The sequence below is a fragment of the Scomber japonicus genome, chromosome 2, assembly GCF_027409825.1.
Source record: "Scomber japonicus isolate fScoJap1 chromosome 2, fScoJap1.pri, whole genome shotgun sequence".
Classification (NCBI taxonomy): domain Eukaryota; kingdom Metazoa; phylum Chordata; class Actinopteri; order Scombriformes; family Scombridae; genus Scomber; species Scomber japonicus.
Genome location: NC_070579.1, coordinates 27,439,007 through 27,456,411, shown reverse-complemented (window position 1 = coordinate 27,456,411; position 17,405 = coordinate 27,439,007). Strand labels below are relative to the sequence as shown.

Sequence of the window (17,405 nt, the reverse complement as noted above, 5' to 3'; positions counted from 1 at the left end):
TTACGAACTGCAAGTATGAGGTTATTGTCCGATTCAAATTTTGTGATAATATGTTTAGGCATAATGGTTATAGAAAGTCCAGTTTTGTTGTATACAAATTTCTCCATATCACTCCAAAACGCAGATGAGGTGCAGCTTCCGTACCTCCTCAAAGCTGACATGTGTCGTCTGTCTCTGGGACCCGGAACTATGCTCCCCTCGCTGCGTTCTGTCAGGAACACTACAAACGACGCACCGTGTCAACAAACATGCGCCTCCCGTAAACGCCAACATAGATAATCCCAATATACATAGAAATGCCGGATTTAGTTTAATTACACTGATGAAACAATACGACCACAGATCAGAGTGATTTGGGTACTTTTCGTGTTTAAAAAGCGAAATGAAATGCAACAACGTCTGTGACTGCTTCGCAAAGCATGCTGGGTCTTGTGAACTGTGATTATAAGTAAATAAAATCCTTTAGGCTAATACTAACATGATATTAGTGTGATGTATAGTTGCTAAAATTTGCTCACTACACATTAACTTTGTTTTATATTCTTATGAGAAAGTAAAGATGAACCCTGAGTGATAATGACTCTCCTGTAGATCGGGTCCTGTCTCCATCCAGTTATTCGTTAAGACTATACTTTCAGGGATCATTTCTATAGTTTCTGACTTGAGAAATGTGTTTCTAAAGTGATTGGTCTCGCCAACCACGATGATGAGTCGTGATATTCTTTCCTGAGCGCGAAGCGGATAGAGAGTAATGATTCAGTTCATAGGTTCTCTGTCATTGATGACCGTTCACTGCTTCCTAGTGGAGTAGTGAGGGATAGAATATGATCAGAGTGGTTTGCTTAAATGTTAAAAAAAACAATATAATCAGTAAGTTTATTTAGAAAATTTAAACTTTAGAAGTTATTGTGATTGATTTGAGTTATATTATCAATCAAGTAGAGAGATGTCGAGACAGTGTGTACCCGTTCTTTGCTTCCTCGTGTAGCATTGAGGAAGGAATATGGTTGAGTGATGATGACTGGTTAGCAGCAATTTGTGAAAATATCTATTATAAAAATCTGAATTCAGTGTTCACTGTTAACTATAGCAGTGTACCAACTGCATATCCCACCGTGAGAAAGGCTGGTTTGTCATTCCTTTGATTATTTTAATACTGTATTAAATAGTCTAACATATTGTCACTTGACAGGAGTGAAAGACAAAAGGTTTGATTATCAATCATTTAGAGAGGAGAGGCTTTTGTCTTGCCAGTATTTTGAGTTGTGAGAATCTGTGTAATTTTGCATTCTTCTTAATTTCCCTCACAATTTAAAAAAAAACTTTTACCCAACCTTCTTCATGCCAGTGCTGCTTTCTCTGCTGTCTACGTGCTCTCTGTGTCACAGCTTTGCACTGATTGGCTGTGAAGTGTTTTGACATTTACATAAACAGATGTGACTGGACGAGACTCAGCAACTGGTGGAGGCAGGGACCCTGAGTGAGAGTCACTGTGCAGTACATGAGGTACAGTTTTCACACTGTGACTCATTAAGACTATACTTTCAGGGATCATTTCTATAGTTTCTGACTTGAGAAATGTGTTTCTAAAGTGATTGGTCTCGCCAACCACGATGATGAGTTGTGATATTCTTTCCTGAGCGCGAAGCGGATAGAGAGTAATGATTCAGTTCATATGTTCTCTATCATTGATGACCGTTTACTGCTTCCTAGTGGAGTAGTGAGGGATAGAATATGATCAGAGTGGTTTGCTTTGATGGTGAAAAAACAAAATGACAAGTACATATTAGTTGCTAGGAATATATAATTATGTACGGGGTTCTCAACCTTTTGCAAGCTGGGCCCCCCCAAAGCTGGTTCATTGCAGTTGGGGCCCCCCTCCTCCCGGTGACACCCTCCCTTGCGGCCCCAACCCCACTACACCACCTTGCATAGATAGATAGATAGATAGATAGATAGATAGATAGATATATAAAATAATAGATTTGTTATTTTTAGGCCCACACTATTATTATTATTATTAGCCTATTATTATTATTATTATTATTATAATTATTATTATTATTATAATCATCAGGTAGGCCAATCATCATTACTAGGCTATTGTTATAACTGGCAGTAGCACCAGACTTCTAATGTGAGCTTGCAGGCATTATTATTATTATTATTATTAGTATTATTATTATTATTATGAGTAGTGATATCCCTATTATCATTACTAGGCTAGCTATATAATTATAGTTACATGCTTTGCTGTTATTATTATCATTATTATTATTATTAGTAGTAGTAGTATTACTATTATTATTATTATCATAGGCCTATTATCATTACTAGGCTATTGTTATAACCGGGAGGTAGGCGATGTTAATGTGAGACCTGAGCCTGCTTTGCCTTGCAAAGATCCTCAATTCTTGGTGCAATGTCTGATAAACATAGCCTCAAATCATCCTCAATTTGTGCACGATTCCGGTATTTCGTTTTGAGTGCAGTCATTTTCGAGAAGCCTGCCTCACACAAATATGTCGACGCGAAAGGGAGGAGAATCTTCAATGCGACGTCACAGAGTTGAGGGTATTCCTGCATCAATGCTGCCCAGAATGACGAAAGAGGGCAGGAGGTGAAACGTTCCTTCAGCCTACTGTCACTCTTCAGCTCAATAAGCTGTTCCTGCATGTCAATTGACAGCTCGTTTGCTGTGCACACAAATGGATCTCGAACCCACGCGAAAGAGCGATAATCCTCTTTGAAATACGTCGCAAATTGTTGTCTCATTGCAGACAGGTGCTCAGACGCTGACTGAAATAAAGAGGTGAAATCGTGTGACGTGCCTGCATCAGTGATAAAGTCTGCAAGGCTGGGGAACATGTCGCAGTTCCCTCGACTGATGCGGCCATGCCAAAGGTCAATTTTTTGTGTGAAGGCGTTCACTCTGTCCGCGAGGAGCAAAATATGAGTTTCGCGGCCTTGCAAAGACAAGTTGAGGCCGTTCAAACGGTCAAATATATCGACCAAATAGGCCAGGGACGCAAGCCACATGGTGTCATCCAGATGCTTAGCCAGATCTGATTTGATTTCTGTCAAAAAACACTTCACCTCCGCTCGCAGCTCATATAACCGCTGTAACACCCGGCCCCTGGAGAGCCAGCGAACTTCAGTGTGCAGGAGCAGCTGTTCGTTCCTGTTGCCTACTCGCGCCCGCTCGCGCCCCCACCGGTTGAGAAACACTGATGTACCTTAATGAAATTCATAAGTGTGTATGTAGTCTGTTCATTTAGTGATATTAGAATTAAACACATGGATTGATTTGAGTTACAAAAAGTTTGATTATCAATAAATTAGAGAAAAGTCGTGCCAGTTTTGTGACAGTGTGTACCCGTTCTTTGCTTCCTCGTGTAGCATTGAGGAAGGAATATGGTTGAGTGATGATGACTGGTTAGCAGCAATTTGTGAAAATATCTATTATAAAAACCTGAATTCAGTGTTCACTGTTAATATAGCAGCGTACCAACTGCATATCCCACCGTGAGAAAGGCTGGTTTGTCATTCCTTTGATTATTTTAATACTGTATTAAATAGTCTTAACATATTGTCACTTGACAGGAGTGAAAGACAAAAGGTTTGATTATCAATCATTTAGAGAGGAGAGGCTTTTGTCTTGCCAGTATTTTGAGTTGTGAGAATCTGTGTAATTTTACAATGTTTGAACTACTCTATTCTTTTTAATTTCCCTCACAATTTTTAAAAAACTTTTACCCAACCTTCTTCATGTCAGTGCTGCAGTGATGCGGCAGTGGGTCGACTGTTTTTAACACCCGCCCCAACCCGACCCGCCAGGAGATCCAACCCGCCCCGCCCAACCCACAAAAGAAATGCGCTGATCATGACCCGAACCTGACCCGAGGGGAAAAAAATAAAGCCAGTGAACATGTTACCATGGAACCTACCGATGAGAACTCATTTGTGACACTGTAAGCCATAGATAGACAAGGATTTGCACTGGATTCACAGTAAAGATTATGATAAAATTTCAAGAAAGATTAATTGAATACCAAACAACAACAAATACACTGTAAGATTGATTTTTACATCGTTCTTTATTGAACGATTGCGGAAAGCATCTCTCTGCCGTGCGCACAAATACAAACACACACAAGTGTACATGCCAAACGTGGTCAAAACTGTAATATCTGCTATAACATCAGATCTGAGAGCTTACATTTTAGTGAACTGATCTTTGATCTTTAAATTGAAGTAGTAATAGATCGTAGGTAACAATGATATTTCAACAAAACGTATATGTATACGCAGAGCATATAATGATATTTATAGCTGATGACTCTCACAGATCGAGAGGTGAATTAATCTTCTGATCACAATTTAACTTTAGCGTCACTAAGCTATTAAACACGTTATTATTGATTGAGCACAACCATAATGTTGATTTGGAGTGACACCCAACTGTGTTAGGACATAGTCAGGTTTGATCTGAAGAGATTGTGGAAAAACGGCACCATCAAGCTTCAGCTCTCTCCCGTTGCCATGGAGATTCAAAACAAAGCAGATAGTCAGCCAGAGTCCGCACAAAAGTAGTCACATAGCGATATTAATAACAGTTTTATTTTAAAGTTTGTCTTCTTCTTCTTTCACATAAAAAATGGATTATCATAAATAGGCAAGTGAAAGTTCCTAAGTGAGAAATATGTGTTTTCTCTTTATGCCCCGCCCGCACCCGCAATATTAAAAAAAAATTGAACCCGAACCCGCCCAACCCGCGGATAAACCTGCGGATGTCCGCGGGTCGTGGGTTGACCCACGCATCACTGCAGTGCTGCTTTCTCTGCCGTCTACGTGCTCTCTGTGTCACAGCTTTGCACTGATTGGCTGTGCAGTGCTTTGACATTTACATAAACAGGAATGACTGGACGAGACTCAGCAACTGATGGAGGCAGCAACCCTGAGTGAGAGTCACTGTGCAGTACATGAGGTACAGTTTTCACACTGTGACTCATTAAGACTATACTTTCAGGGATCATTTCTATAGTTTTTGACTTGAGAAATGTGTTTCTAAAGTGATTGGTCTCGCCAACCACGATGATGAGTCGTGATATTCTTTCCTGAGCGCGAAGCGGATAGAGAGTAATGATTCAGTTCATATGTTCTCTATCATTGATGACCGTTCACTGTTTCCTAGTGGAGTAGTGAGGGATAGAATATGATCAGAGTGGTTTGCTTTGATGGTGAAATATAAACATAAAACACTTAAATGTGTTAAAGTGGGTGCAATCAATTATGTCACCTTTTTCTTTTACCATCAACATCAGTTAACTTACTAATGTGACTATGCTTGTTTGTGTAAACCTTTACTTTACCAGATGCATACTATCCTGGGTTTGTTTGTTTTGCATTATAGTTGGTTATAATTTACATTCAGCAAACTTTTAGTCAAAGTAAAACACAGACATGTATTAAGGTTAAATTTGATTGGATTTAGTTCTGAGTTCATAAGTTATGTATTGTCTCTTTGTTACTTACCATACCATGTGCTTACCAAATAAAAGGGAAAACCACCCAACTGCTGCCTGTATTTATACACTGGTGATGTCAGTGGGTTGGACTAAGCAGGGGGGGGGGTATTTTACTCAGTTAAAAGGCTGATTTCATGCCTTTGATTTATTCTTGTTTTGGCTCATGGAAATGTTGGGGATGATGGGTGGTAAACAGTGTTGACTGATACAAGTAGCATTGTTGAGTGCCAATTGGTAAGGCGGGGGGGGGTGTAGGTTTAGAGGGGGTCAGAGGATGAAGGTGTAGCTGTGTGCACATGTTCATGCCTTAGTTGAGTACCTTGAGTTAAGCCAGTTCATTTTTGAGCGTTTGTATTCTTTTCATTTTTGGACACATGTTCTTGTTGTTAGGTTGGACTGAATAATCAGTTTTTACTCATTCAAACAACAGCCCGAGTCTGCCTGCCTACCACCTTCTTTGTCACTTGAGTTACACTACATCACACTTGAAAGCTGCTGCTAGGTGTATGTAGTCAGAAAAGTTTCTCAGTGGAAATGTTAGTGTGTTTATTTAGTGATATTAGATGCCATTTCTATAGTTTCTGACTTGAGAAATGTGTTTCTAAAGTGTTTGGTCTCGCCATCCACGACAACAAGTTTTGATATTCTCTTCTGGGCATTAAGTAATGGTTTGTCTCATAAGGTCTCTGTCATTGGTGACCATTCTTTACTTCTTCCAGGAGTAATGAAATAATGAAGGAGGGAATATGATCAGAGTGGTTTGCAGATTCATGTCAAAGATTAAAATAATTAAATATGTAAATGTGTTCAGAGTAGTGTAACAGTTTGACACAATATGTTTAATAACAAAGTTTCATCTTAACTACATCAACTTCAAAACAATAGTTTAGTTTAGAAAATATGATGAAGAGGGTTTGCTGTCATTTGTTGGTTGATCAGTTGAATGACAAAAAGATTCAGTTATGATTTTGATAACTCTAATCCAGTAAAAATTTAATCTATTTTTTGTTTCAGTATTTTTTTCAGTTTTGGACTGTTGGTCAGCTTAATTCTTCACTAACACTAAACAGATATGACTAGACGAGACTCAGCAACTAGTGGAGCTGCTTGATGGCAGGCAGCGACCCTGAGTGAGAGTCACTGTAGTGAATGAGATTCAGTTTTCACACTAAGTTGTGAGTCACTCAGCTGCTGTTGATGACATGTTTTTTACTGTCATGTACTGATGTTTCTCATGGTCGAACAAGGGGGCTGAATGTCCCATTTAACCCAACACTGTTTTATTTCTAACACAAAAATTATAGTTATATCCTTCTACACCTTCTACACCTTCTTTTCAGCTGTACTGTACGGCACATAACTTAAAAAGAAGAAAAGAAGACAAGAATCAAACAAAACATATATGTATTAATTCATTGTCTTTATTAGTTTATTAAATATTTTTTCTTTCAAACAACTATACGATTAATCATTTCTGCCCTTTGCTAAAAAAGAATAAATAATATAACGCGTTTTAAACTAATCTAATACAATACAAATAACTCACATTGTTGGACTTTCCTATCCTTAAAAAAGAAACAGGAAGTTGCGTCATACGTGTATTTGCTCTGTGACGTAACACGTAAATAAGTTGATCAAGCTCCTGCTGCTTATTTGCGAGCTTGTTGTCTTCCTTTAGCTTTAATTATCTCTCGCTTTAGTCATTTTAATGTCAGCGATACGATTTCACACAAACTCGTGGAGATAAAGGCGGAATCGACATTTAATTTGACACAGGAGGACATGCCCTCTGACTTTGTAACGTAACTACAAAGTGAGCGGCGTGTGGACAACAAACCGGACCGTCAATCAAGAGCTAACAGCGGGTAGCGCCTCAAATCTGCTCCCCCTGTGCCGCTCCTTCACTTGTTCTCTTTCATTTCGTTTTCGTCGGCTTTCTAGATTCTGTCGCCAAGTTCAGTCGGTTGTCTCGCCAGGAGAGGATGAACTGGCTTTTCCCCCTTTCCAAAGGCTCCGGACCTCTCCCTCCTCTCAACAGCCTACAGCAACAAAGACAGCGGCAGATCGAGTCTCTGAAGGCGGCTCACCCCAGGTACAGTGAACGCACCCCGGCCATCTAACACCACAACCCGGTGCTAGTGCTACTCATGAGCTGGATCATGATGTTTTTATGACAGCGCACAATGTATGTTGGCCACGTTGTTGGCGTTGGTTATGAGGAACATGTTGACTCATCTAACGTAAACAACACGTTAGCTTAGCTAGCCTACAAGCTAACAGTGCACTGCCAGTCTAAGAAGTAGCTTACAGCCTCATTGTTCACATTTTTTCCCGATTGTTCCGTAAACATGAGTGACAGGCTTGTATATGAACCTGCTGTACGTGTTGAGCGGCTAATGTTTGCTAGCCTTGCCTCTTAGCTATGTGCTTTGCTGTGTTTGCTAACTAACCTAGCTAATGACAGTCACAGTGCTTATTTTTAGGGTTGATGACACAAGTTGTAGCTGGCAGGCCGTGTCCTATGATCATAGCAGTGTTTGTCTGGCCAACTGATCGTGCATGTAGTTAAAGGAGGAGCCAGCCAATTAGATGTAGAGATTATAGTATTAGCCTTTGTTTACTAAGGAGCTCTGTTGTCTCAGTGACCATTTGTTCTTTCTGCTCAGTTAGGCATTAACCGCCTGCAGTAACACCATGTGATGGTAGTTCATTTCTTGGCAGCCAGTTGTATTCATTCACAGGCATCTGCCTCCTGATGTATGCAGTTTGTGTGTGACAGTGAAATGGGATTACACACTCTGGTAGTTCTGTGCGTTTTCTCACGGAAGTACAGCTGGTTTCTTTTAGAGGCCGCATGTACTTTAGTCAACCTTCTGATGGCAATGATGTGGATGGGCAAAGAGTGTCCGAACTACGCTGCAGGAGTTGATGTCAGAGACTTGTAGTAGGGCTACATTATTTCTTGTTAGGCATATTGTGTAAGGCACACATTGCTTAAAAATCTGATCTAGTCTTTGGACCAATATCTTTGTAGTGATGTTGTTAGACTGGAGAGGTGTAATGTGTATAGCTTTACAGTTATTGCGCAATACAATGTGAATGTCACATGGCGTAACACTGACAGCACAGGTTTTCTCATTAGTCATATTCCTGGTACGAGTGGTTCCTCACGAGTTCAGATATAAATACTAAAACACTTAGATGCACATTTCTTTATTATGCCACAATATTGACATAGCCTCATAAGTAAACGCTTTTGTAAATTGTAATATGTGTATGGAAAGAAAAGAGATTAAATTTATAGACCATACACATACAGCATACTCAGTATGATGTTAATATAGCCATTGTGGAAACTTGTTCCCCAACCATTAGCTGTCAATCTAATACAAATTACTTGTCATTCCTCATGCCTAAAAACTTGTTCATATGCAGCATTAAACCCTTAACCCCCAAACAAGTTTCCATTGCATGTTGGTATGTTGTTTTACTAAGAAATAGGAAGTAGAGTTGGCGGTTCAGGACAGACATCACCTCTTTATATGGGGTTAGGATTAGGGTTAGGATTATGTCTTCCTACAAGCTAGCAGAATTTTCATAAATATTTAGATATATATATATATAGTATGTTTTCTAAATGTGCTGATGATGACATCCCTATGTTTTTGTCTCTTCAACAGCCTCGCAGAGATCCAGAAGGATGTTGAGTACCGGATACCATTCACAGTCAACAACTCCACCATTAGTGTTAACATGTGAGTACATCTTTTCACATACAGTCACAAAATGTCATTGTCTTTTGCTTTTTCTTTTCCAAACAAATGTGTAGACAAGCTTGCATTAGTCACACATAATAAGATGACGGGAACACAATGATTGAAGTGTATTGCATTGATAAATTGTGATTGCAGCATGGTTTGTTAAAGGAAACACATGTCAGGGTTATATACAGGAGTATCATACAGACAGCAGGAGTGATTACATCATTACAGTAGTGGAGACGTACTAACAATGTGACCAGCTTGAACAAGAGGCTTACAACTGTCTCAACACATGATTTCAATGCCAAGAAATCTCTCTCTCTCTCTCTCTCTCTCTCTCTCTCTCTCTCTCTCTCTCTCTCTCTCTCTCTGTAGTGACACACACTGCACATAAAAGCACATTCAGTGCAACAAAAACATTACTCTGCTGCCTTACATTACACTAGAATCTATATTTAAGTGCTTATATTTTCACAGGCTGAACGGTCAGTTAGGAACCACAATATGTCTCTTTTTAGCTTCAGTAGCCACACCATGAACTAGTCAACATGTTTATGCTCATGAGAGGTGCTGCTGAAATCAATCGGCTTTTTATCACAGAGCAGTAAGGCTCTACACGTTAATCACATGTGAAGCTGCAGCACACATATGGCTTGGCTATAAAGGGAAAATAAGATATTACACCACCGTAATACCACATTACAATATGAATATACTGTTAATCACTTCTATTGTATCTTGTTGTATATTCTGTTATAGAGATTCCTTTAAAGTCGTAAATCTTTGCTTTTGTCTTTCTTCTAGTCTGCTGCCACCTCAGTTTCCTCAGGAGAAGCCGGTGGTCAGTGTCTATCCCCCTGTTGGTCACCATTTAGTCGACAGCAATAATGGTACCATGATCACAAGCCCTCTCATCAGTAATGTAAGTAGCTGTTCAGTTCATTATTTGATTAGGCCTATGGTTCCTGAGTAGGGATGTGTTTGACAGAATTTTTATTAAATTCATATTACCATATTGAATCCAAATCCTTTCAATTCCTTTACTGAATCTTGTTACATTTACCTTTCAAATCTGTAAGTAATTAAAGGTTAAAATAACTACAATCGTAAGATGTGCAATCACCTTTGGTCAGCTCAGAAAGCAAAAACATCACAGTTTTTAGTGGCATGCCCAATAAATGTTCCCAACCTGTAGCTGCAACATGTGTTAGAGGTGGGCTGACATAACTTTGACTGCTGACATTTAGGGATATCGTCCTACTTGCTGTATGTTTACACTGTTTCCTTACTCGATGTAAAAGGAAGAGAGACAGAGAGTACAGAGCAAGTATTGTTGCTGCAGCAGTATGACAGGATGAAAAGAAACACCTTTCCTCATAACTGTAACCAAAGTGATTAAATCTCCCCCTGACTAAAACTGAAACTGAAATGTGTAAGTCTGATTAAGGTAGTTTCCACAGCCGAACAGTGGGTACTTTGCAAGATTCAGATTCTTACTGTGCCATCCAGCCATGTACTCTGACCTTTTGAGTAGGAAGAAAAATGATCTGTTTTTTCCATCTCCCTGTATTAACAAGTTATGAGGGTTTCTTTGTTTCTCGAGCATTTGTTTGGATAACGATAAAGGTTCTCCGGTTTCTAAAAACAAGGATATGTTGTTATCATGCACAAACAAACAAAGATACTAGTGTACAATCAAATATTTCAGCCTTAGTTCAAAACAGATGCAAGATAATTTTTTCCTTCCTTGCCCTGATCATTTTCTTGCTTCTTTCGTCATCATTAAGACAATCTACTTATTTTTTATTAAGTTCTTTTGTTAGTTCATGCTGTGGTTTTATCAACGATGTTATTCTCATTTTTTGTATTTTTATTGTTGTGTGTGTTGCAGTTTGGGATGCACTCAGATCTGGGTAAGGTTATTCAGAGTCTGCTGGATGAGTTCTGGAAGAGTCCTCCTGCCTTGATGTCTTCTGGTTCCTCTGGCTTTCCATAGTGAGTCTACTCTTTTTATGCACTGTGTAAATATTTGAAAAGTGGCATTATAGTTCCCATTTCCCATAGCTTAGATAGACAACTCTGGTCTCTTTACTATAAGGATGTATTATTAGCTAAGTTGATAATTTTAATCACTGTACTCTTTTGTGTGTTTTGTCCACCTCAGCTCGCTAGTTTTGAAAGTTGGGGTAAAACTTCTAGTTTTAATTTCCCTCCAATGAATATGGAGAGTAAAATAATAATGTTGAGTAAAACTATGAAAACAAGACGAGAATAAAATGATTTAAAAAAGCAATCTTTTTTGGGTGGGAGATTATATTTATTATAGTTTTTCTCTAAAATCTTATCTTATATGATTGTTGTGCTTCCTCCCATTTTTGCCGCAGCAGTATGTACAAGCCATCCGGCATGGCTCCTTACCCAACTCAGGTGTTCCACTATGGTCCTCGCCATGTGGGCCCAAGTCAGACGCCGCCACCAGCTCCTTCTCAAGCTCCAGGTTCCATGTCTCACCCAGGTGTCGATAGTGTCCATGGGCCTCCTCGAGCCCCAGCCCCATATGGACTCATTACTGACCTTCCACTGCCTGTACCAACTGGAGACTCACAGGTATGCTGATGATGGATAAACGTACACAAGTGTAATGGTAACATCTGTTCTCTGCACAAACACACAGGGCCATGAAGTGAGCTTTTAAAAAATGAAATAAAATATGTATCCATGCTGCCTTCCCATTAATTATATAGACTGTGGAGGCCCACCATAGTCTAATTTGTTTAGCAGCAAATTAGCACCTGTGGTCGAGTGAGATAGGGAGTGAATGAATAGAGGGAGCACTGACAGTAAGAAAGCCGGGGAATCAGATCAATAAAACGTTATTTTCTGGTTGTTTCACAGCGGTTACGTTCAACAGCACAAGTAAACTTCCCCACACACCTCAACTCAACCCTGCAGCTCCAACTCAAACCTCTGAATCTGAAACACGTGCATGCTATTTAGAACACAGCAGTAACAGCATTATGCTGGTTGGACTGGTTCAGTGTCAAGAAGCAAAGTCTTACTGAGAGATCTTTATTTCCATCTGTAAAATAAATCAACTCTTATCCTGATTTACTTGTAAGTCATCTAGAAGTTGAGTCTATTGATTAGCAGACAGTTAGTTTAGTTATTTGAAGAAACACAATGTAGAAAAAGATAGGCTATTTACTGAAACAGTATTTTATGTATTCATAATGAACTAATTGAACTTAGATAATCACTTCTGCTTTCTTTGTTTCACAGCTGAAATATGGGCATTGGTCTTTTTTGATGTCTCTTTTTTTGTTTAATTGGAACATTAAATGAACTGGTAAAATGTATTTCTTGTGCTTTGTGGGTGTGTCATCACCATTCTTACCAGTAGTTCAACCAGTAGTTAAATTACTCAAGCACGCAAAAAAAATCTAGATGACCTAGTAATATTGCTCTCAGAGTGCACCAGAATGTGCATTTGACTTGAAACTGTACAAAATGTTCTCCTGGGTGACCCCCTAGAGGGCCAGACTGAGACCTCACCAAATTCTGTGGGAAACACTGCTTCCTTATCTACTTCGTACATTTACTTGAAAGCTTTCTCAAAAAACCTCACAAATGTCAAGTCAAGAATTTGATTGCAAAGGATCAGGTTCACAGAGTCTGAAACAATAATAATAAAATGAAGCAATAGCGCACTTAAACACACTGATACACTGATAGTGATAACCCAGAATTTTCCAACACAGTTATGTATGAAACCATTCAAGTGAAGAGGCTTGCTTTCAGTTTGATATCCTTTCTAGCAACTGATCAGTCAGCTTCAGAGTGTTTAATGTGACTGGCTTACACTATCTCTGTCTCTTTTTAGGCTGGACTTAATGGACACATGTACAAGATGCCTGAGATTCCTGAGTCGTTTCCTGAACTCTGTGACTTAAAGTAGAGTATTCCATCATATTATCAACTTAAAATGCTTTAAGATGTAACCAAACATTGTTAAAGGTTCATGGGGGTAAGGTTTAAGGATTGTTATGTGTGTATGAGATAAGAGAAACAGTCTTTTTGTACCTATAGCCAGCGTCTTTATTGTCTTGTTTTCTTACCCACTGCCTTATTTCTACCTATATGACCACCCTCTACACTCTACCCCAGTCTGACCCAGTTGTCAGATATGTCTGAAAATGAGGATGTGTTACTGGAGTTCTTTGTGAGTTTGCCACAACTCAAACAGGTCACCAATGATAAAGAAGAGCTGGTAACCAGCATAGTGGATATGGCTAGTAAGTTCATCTCCTGACCCTTAACTGCAGGCTTTAATTCATGAAAGAGAAGCTTTAATTGTGTTGAGATTCACAAAGACCTGAACATCTTTTTTTTTTCTGTGATTCACAGAGAAAAACCTTCAGATGGAGCCACAGCTTGAAGGAAAAAGACAAGAAATGCTTTACAAGGTCAGTTATGACTTCCTGTTTCTTGGACTCAGTCTTTCTCCCTCAAATTCTAACTAATTCATGCCATTGTCTAGCAGCTTATGATCTGTGTTTTTGTCTGTTGACAGTACGAACAGCTGACTCAGATGAAGTCAGCCTTTGAGACAAAGATGCAAAGACAACATGAACTCAGTGAGGTAAGAGGCTACATGGAAACGAAATAGAATGAGTAATGGTAGGAGCAAAGAATAGTTGCTCCTACCATTAAAAAAGATTGAATAGTCCGTGTCTATTACAGCAATGCAGATCATTTGAAGAAATAGCTGGATCAGTCCCGACTTAACTAGCAACAGATGTCAACATTTTTTGCTACACATATACCTGTGTTTGGGGGATCTTTTCTTGTTGGTTTTGCTCGCATTTCTAAGGAACCACACTGCAGTTGAGGAAGGAGGAAGACTTACTGTGTTCAGACAAAACACAAAGCGAATTTTAGTGATGGCATGAGCACATGAACAGACACGTTCACTCAAGTTGTTAATGTTTTTTATTACCGAGACGAGAGGAGGAAAATACCAGAAAGTTTCTGCTGAGATGGAAGTTCAGTCAACTGAGCTGATCACAAACACATGATGTTTGTTGCTAGCTAGCTTACAGCTAAAAAACATCTCAGCAGTCAAATTTGCACTAATGACACAAGGTGAAAATTCTCTTTGCTTTCTGTCTGAAGACACCTCGAAGCTGCATTCAGACATAATAATTGTCCTGAGTTGTTTCACTAATTGACTAATCTGTTAATCTACGAATCGTTGCAGTTCTAGATATAAATTCCTGTCTCTGAATATAATGAAGAGACGTTCAATGTTTCTTATTTTTACTCATACTGGACTTCCTGGATGATAAATCAGCTCACAGCATTATTTCATTATAACCACTCCAAACATGCTTGAACATGAAATTGAACAAAGTCTCTTTTTCTCTTACTCAAACTTCTGTGTCTTCTGTTCCCCACTAGAGTTGCAGTCTTAGTACTCTGCAGGCTCGGTTGAAGGTTGCAGCGCATCAGGCTGAGGAGGAGTCAGAGGAGACAGCTGAAAACTTCCTGGAGGGACGTACTGACATAGATGAATTCCTGACCAGTTTCATGGAAAAGAGAACGGTGAGAGGCCAGAAGTGCATCGTTTGTGTGAGACAAAAAAAAAGACAATCTCGATACGTTGTCTTTATTGAGTTGTAGTGTTATCAGAAGTACATTTTGAGAACAAAGCTGTACTAACTGTTTTTGTATCATTCCACAGCTTTGCCACAGCCGAAGGGCCAAAGAGGAGAAGTTGCAACAGTCCATCAATACACATGAACAGTTTCCTACCAGCCACTAGAACACAAGGTACAACCACGCCGAGTTTTTAAAGCCCCGTTTTCACTACATTGTACTGACCCAACTCGACTCTACTCACCTTTTTTGGTTTATGTTCTTTGAAGTTACTGTTGCTCTGGTTGGATTTAATGAATGAACAAAAAAGAGAGATGCAGAAAAGGGAAAGGAAACTGAAATTAAGTGCGTCTGTCTCCATGGTGAATTATGTGTAGAGTGTTTGGTTGTATTTCTGGTTAAGTAAGTAACCGCTGTGAAACTTTGTTCTATCTACCACCTCTACCTTTCCTCTCTTGACCACTGCCGCGCTGTCTCTCTCTGTCTCTCAGCTCACTCATGCTCTTTCTCTGAGGGAGTACTGCCTGTAATGAAAAATTAAATCTAGAAAGGTAAAGTGAGGCGAGTTGAATTGGTACTGTGTAATTGAAAAATAGCATACGAGTAATTACTGAACAATACGCACAAGAAAGTGACAGTCACTTGTCTCTTTATAGAGGGAAGGCTTAACAAGGAAAACCAACTTGTCATAGTTGTCTGTTCATTCTTTGTGTCCATGTGTTTGGTCCTCAGGTTTGGTGTTTTCTCAGCCAACTGCTGCCAACTAAAACGTTGAAGACAGTAGAAGGGACGAAAAGCACACAGAGTCAACAATGGGCACTTTGGAGAAATAGGAAGACGGTGATGGTCATGGTGGGCTGAAAAAAGAAGGCCATCGCGCCCAGAGCTGGGCTAAAAAGCTGTTTAAAGTTGGATCGTTTGTGAGCAAGATGGACAAGCTATTGAGTCACCACAGGAGGCCAAATGTGGGAGAGTGACACAAACGTAGCTGTTCCAGCCACATTAATGAGGATTGATCACATTGTGGATAATTTCTATTGCACACGCTGTTTGTCCAGTTTTGACTCGACAGTGATGACAAAGAGTTTTGTTTTGTTCCAGGATTCATTTCACATTGAGTGCACTTGATCAGAGTGGTATGAAATGTGAACACTTTTTGATGAAAGTACAAATTGCGTAGGACAGTATTCCCAATCTTACATTTTCCCTGCAGTGAGCAAGTAAATATCACTATAAGATGATTGTGCTAATTCTAATGTTGGCATCTGTACTTCCCATTTCTGAGATCATTGTCCAGTCCTTGTTTTATTATCTCAGAACAGCCCCAGACAGAAGAACAACTTTTGCACTCCTCCTTTAATCTCCTGTTTACATTAGAAAGGTTGTTCCAGATATTTATAAGTCTTAGTAATGGCAGTGTCATATCAATAAGTGAGAATTATCTATTCAACGCATTCTTCATTTGGAATTAAAAAATAAGAACACATTTGGGATTTAACACAAAACAAGGACTGGACAGTTTTTTCAGAAGACCTACAATTTCGGCTGTTTAAAAATTCTGCATACTGTCTGCAGAAAGTGGTTGACTCTTCATCAAGTTGGTGGGTCTCCCACTTCAGCAAAGTCTTGAACACAGTGTAAATATCAGTGTGTTTGCCTGAACATGAATAATTTGTGTAAACACTCTTAACGCAGTACTCTGAGTCAAAATAACCATTACTCTCTACAAGCTGATATGGATAATGATTATGGATCTATGTATTAATACAGAAAACTATTTTTCTTCTCATTCTGTGGGGCACTGGTAAAATGTTCCCTGCTGTTTACCACACAGTATTTCAGCCATTGACCAGTCAAACAAGTTGTGTAAACTCAGATTATCAGGGGAATCAGAGTACTTTAAACCATGATAACGGTTTATTGACACTACCTAGAGTGATTTACATTCAAAATATTTGTGTATATAGACACACTGATCTCCACTTTGCCCTGATGAGCACCACAATATTAACCAGACTATTATCTGACACCCTAACTTTAGGCGCCTCGGAAGAAATGGGATAATGTTGAGGAATATTAGGTTAAGTGCTGAGGTAAAACTTGATGACATTGGATACTGTATTTAAATAATGTTAATAATAGGCTATATTGTAATCAGAAACTCAGACATCTTGTATTATATGTTCTTATTTAATTTGTTAGAGTAATAAAGCATTTAGAATAAATCTTGGTTTCATGTGTTGTTTGACAATCGCTATAAGCACATTGAATTTACAGTTAAGCCATCATTGATCTCACAACAGGCAAAAAACTACGATTACTAACACTCAGCGCAACTTGCACATCATCATGCCCAAAATGCCTGACATCCAACTCAAACCTGAAGTTTCTTATCTTACCCCAGAAAACTCTTCTGTAATAGTTATGTTCAGCAGTGTGACAATTATTTCACAGCAAAAAA

The 17,405-nt window shown here is 39.1% G+C and overlaps 1 protein-coding gene and 4 non-coding genes across 6 annotated transcripts; all 5 read left to right on the top strand.

Moving 5' to 3' along the window:
- The first annotated feature begins 622 nt into the window (after positions 1-622).
- On the top strand, positions 623-838 carry LOC128383153 (small nucleolar RNA U3). Its single transcript, XR_008323867.1, has one exon. It is a non-coding gene; the product is annotated as a small nucleolar RNA U3 (small nucleolar RNA).
- Positions 839-1,532: 694 nt separating this feature from the next.
- Positions 1,533-1,748, top strand: LOC128383131 (small nucleolar RNA U3). Its single transcript, XR_008323865.1, has one exon. It is a non-coding gene; the product is annotated as a small nucleolar RNA U3 (small nucleolar RNA).
- A 3,265-nt stretch (positions 1,749-5,013) lies between these two features.
- On the top strand, positions 5,014-5,229 carry LOC128383142 (small nucleolar RNA U3). Its single transcript, XR_008323866.1, has one exon. It is a non-coding gene; the product is annotated as a small nucleolar RNA U3 (small nucleolar RNA).
- Positions 5,230-6,079: 850 nt separating this feature from the next.
- On the top strand, positions 6,080-6,288 carry LOC128383164 (small nucleolar RNA U3). The gene has a single exon (XR_008323868.1). It is a non-coding gene; the product is annotated as a small nucleolar RNA U3 (small nucleolar RNA).
- An 860-nt stretch (positions 6,289-7,148) lies between these two features.
- On the top strand, positions 7,149-17,301 carry vps37a (VPS37A subunit of ESCRT-I). Of its 2 annotated transcripts, none has more exons than XM_053334918.1 (12): positions 7,149-7,620; positions 9,209-9,283; positions 10,094-10,211; positions 11,181-11,284; positions 11,677-11,896; positions 13,170-13,240; positions 13,454-13,581; positions 13,694-13,752; positions 13,860-13,928; positions 14,747-14,890; positions 15,030-15,118; positions 15,677-17,301. In XM_053334918.1, the coding sequence occupies exons 1-11, from the start codon at positions 7,511-7,513 to the stop codon at positions 15,108-15,110; spliced, it is 1,179 nt and encodes a 392-aa protein (XP_053190893.1). In that variant the 5' UTR covers positions 7,149-7,510; the 3' UTR covers positions 15,111-15,118; positions 15,677-17,301. The 2 variants fall into 2 exon arrangements, with proteins under 2 accessions (XP_053190893.1, XP_053190885.1); XM_053334910.1 differs by having other exon boundaries at positions 11,674-11,896.
- The last annotated feature ends 104 nt before the right edge of the window (positions 17,302-17,405 follow it).

What these genes read in the sequence shown, in the direction of transcription:
- vps37a (XM_053334910.1), top strand. Translation starts at nt 7,511, where the DNA reads ATGAACTGGCTTTTCCCCCTTTCCAAAGGCTCCGGACCTCTCCCTCCT. An exon ending in CAAGCCCTCTCATCAGTAAT is followed by an intron (nt 10,212 to 11,180) that starts GTAAGTAGCTGT and finishes TGTGTGTTGCAG; the next exon opens with TTTGGGATGCACTCAGATCT. An exon ending in CCTGAACTCTGTGACTTAAA is followed by an intron (nt 13,241 to 13,453) that starts GTAGAGTATTCC and finishes ACTCTACCCCAG; the next exon opens with TCTGACCCAGTTGTCAGATA.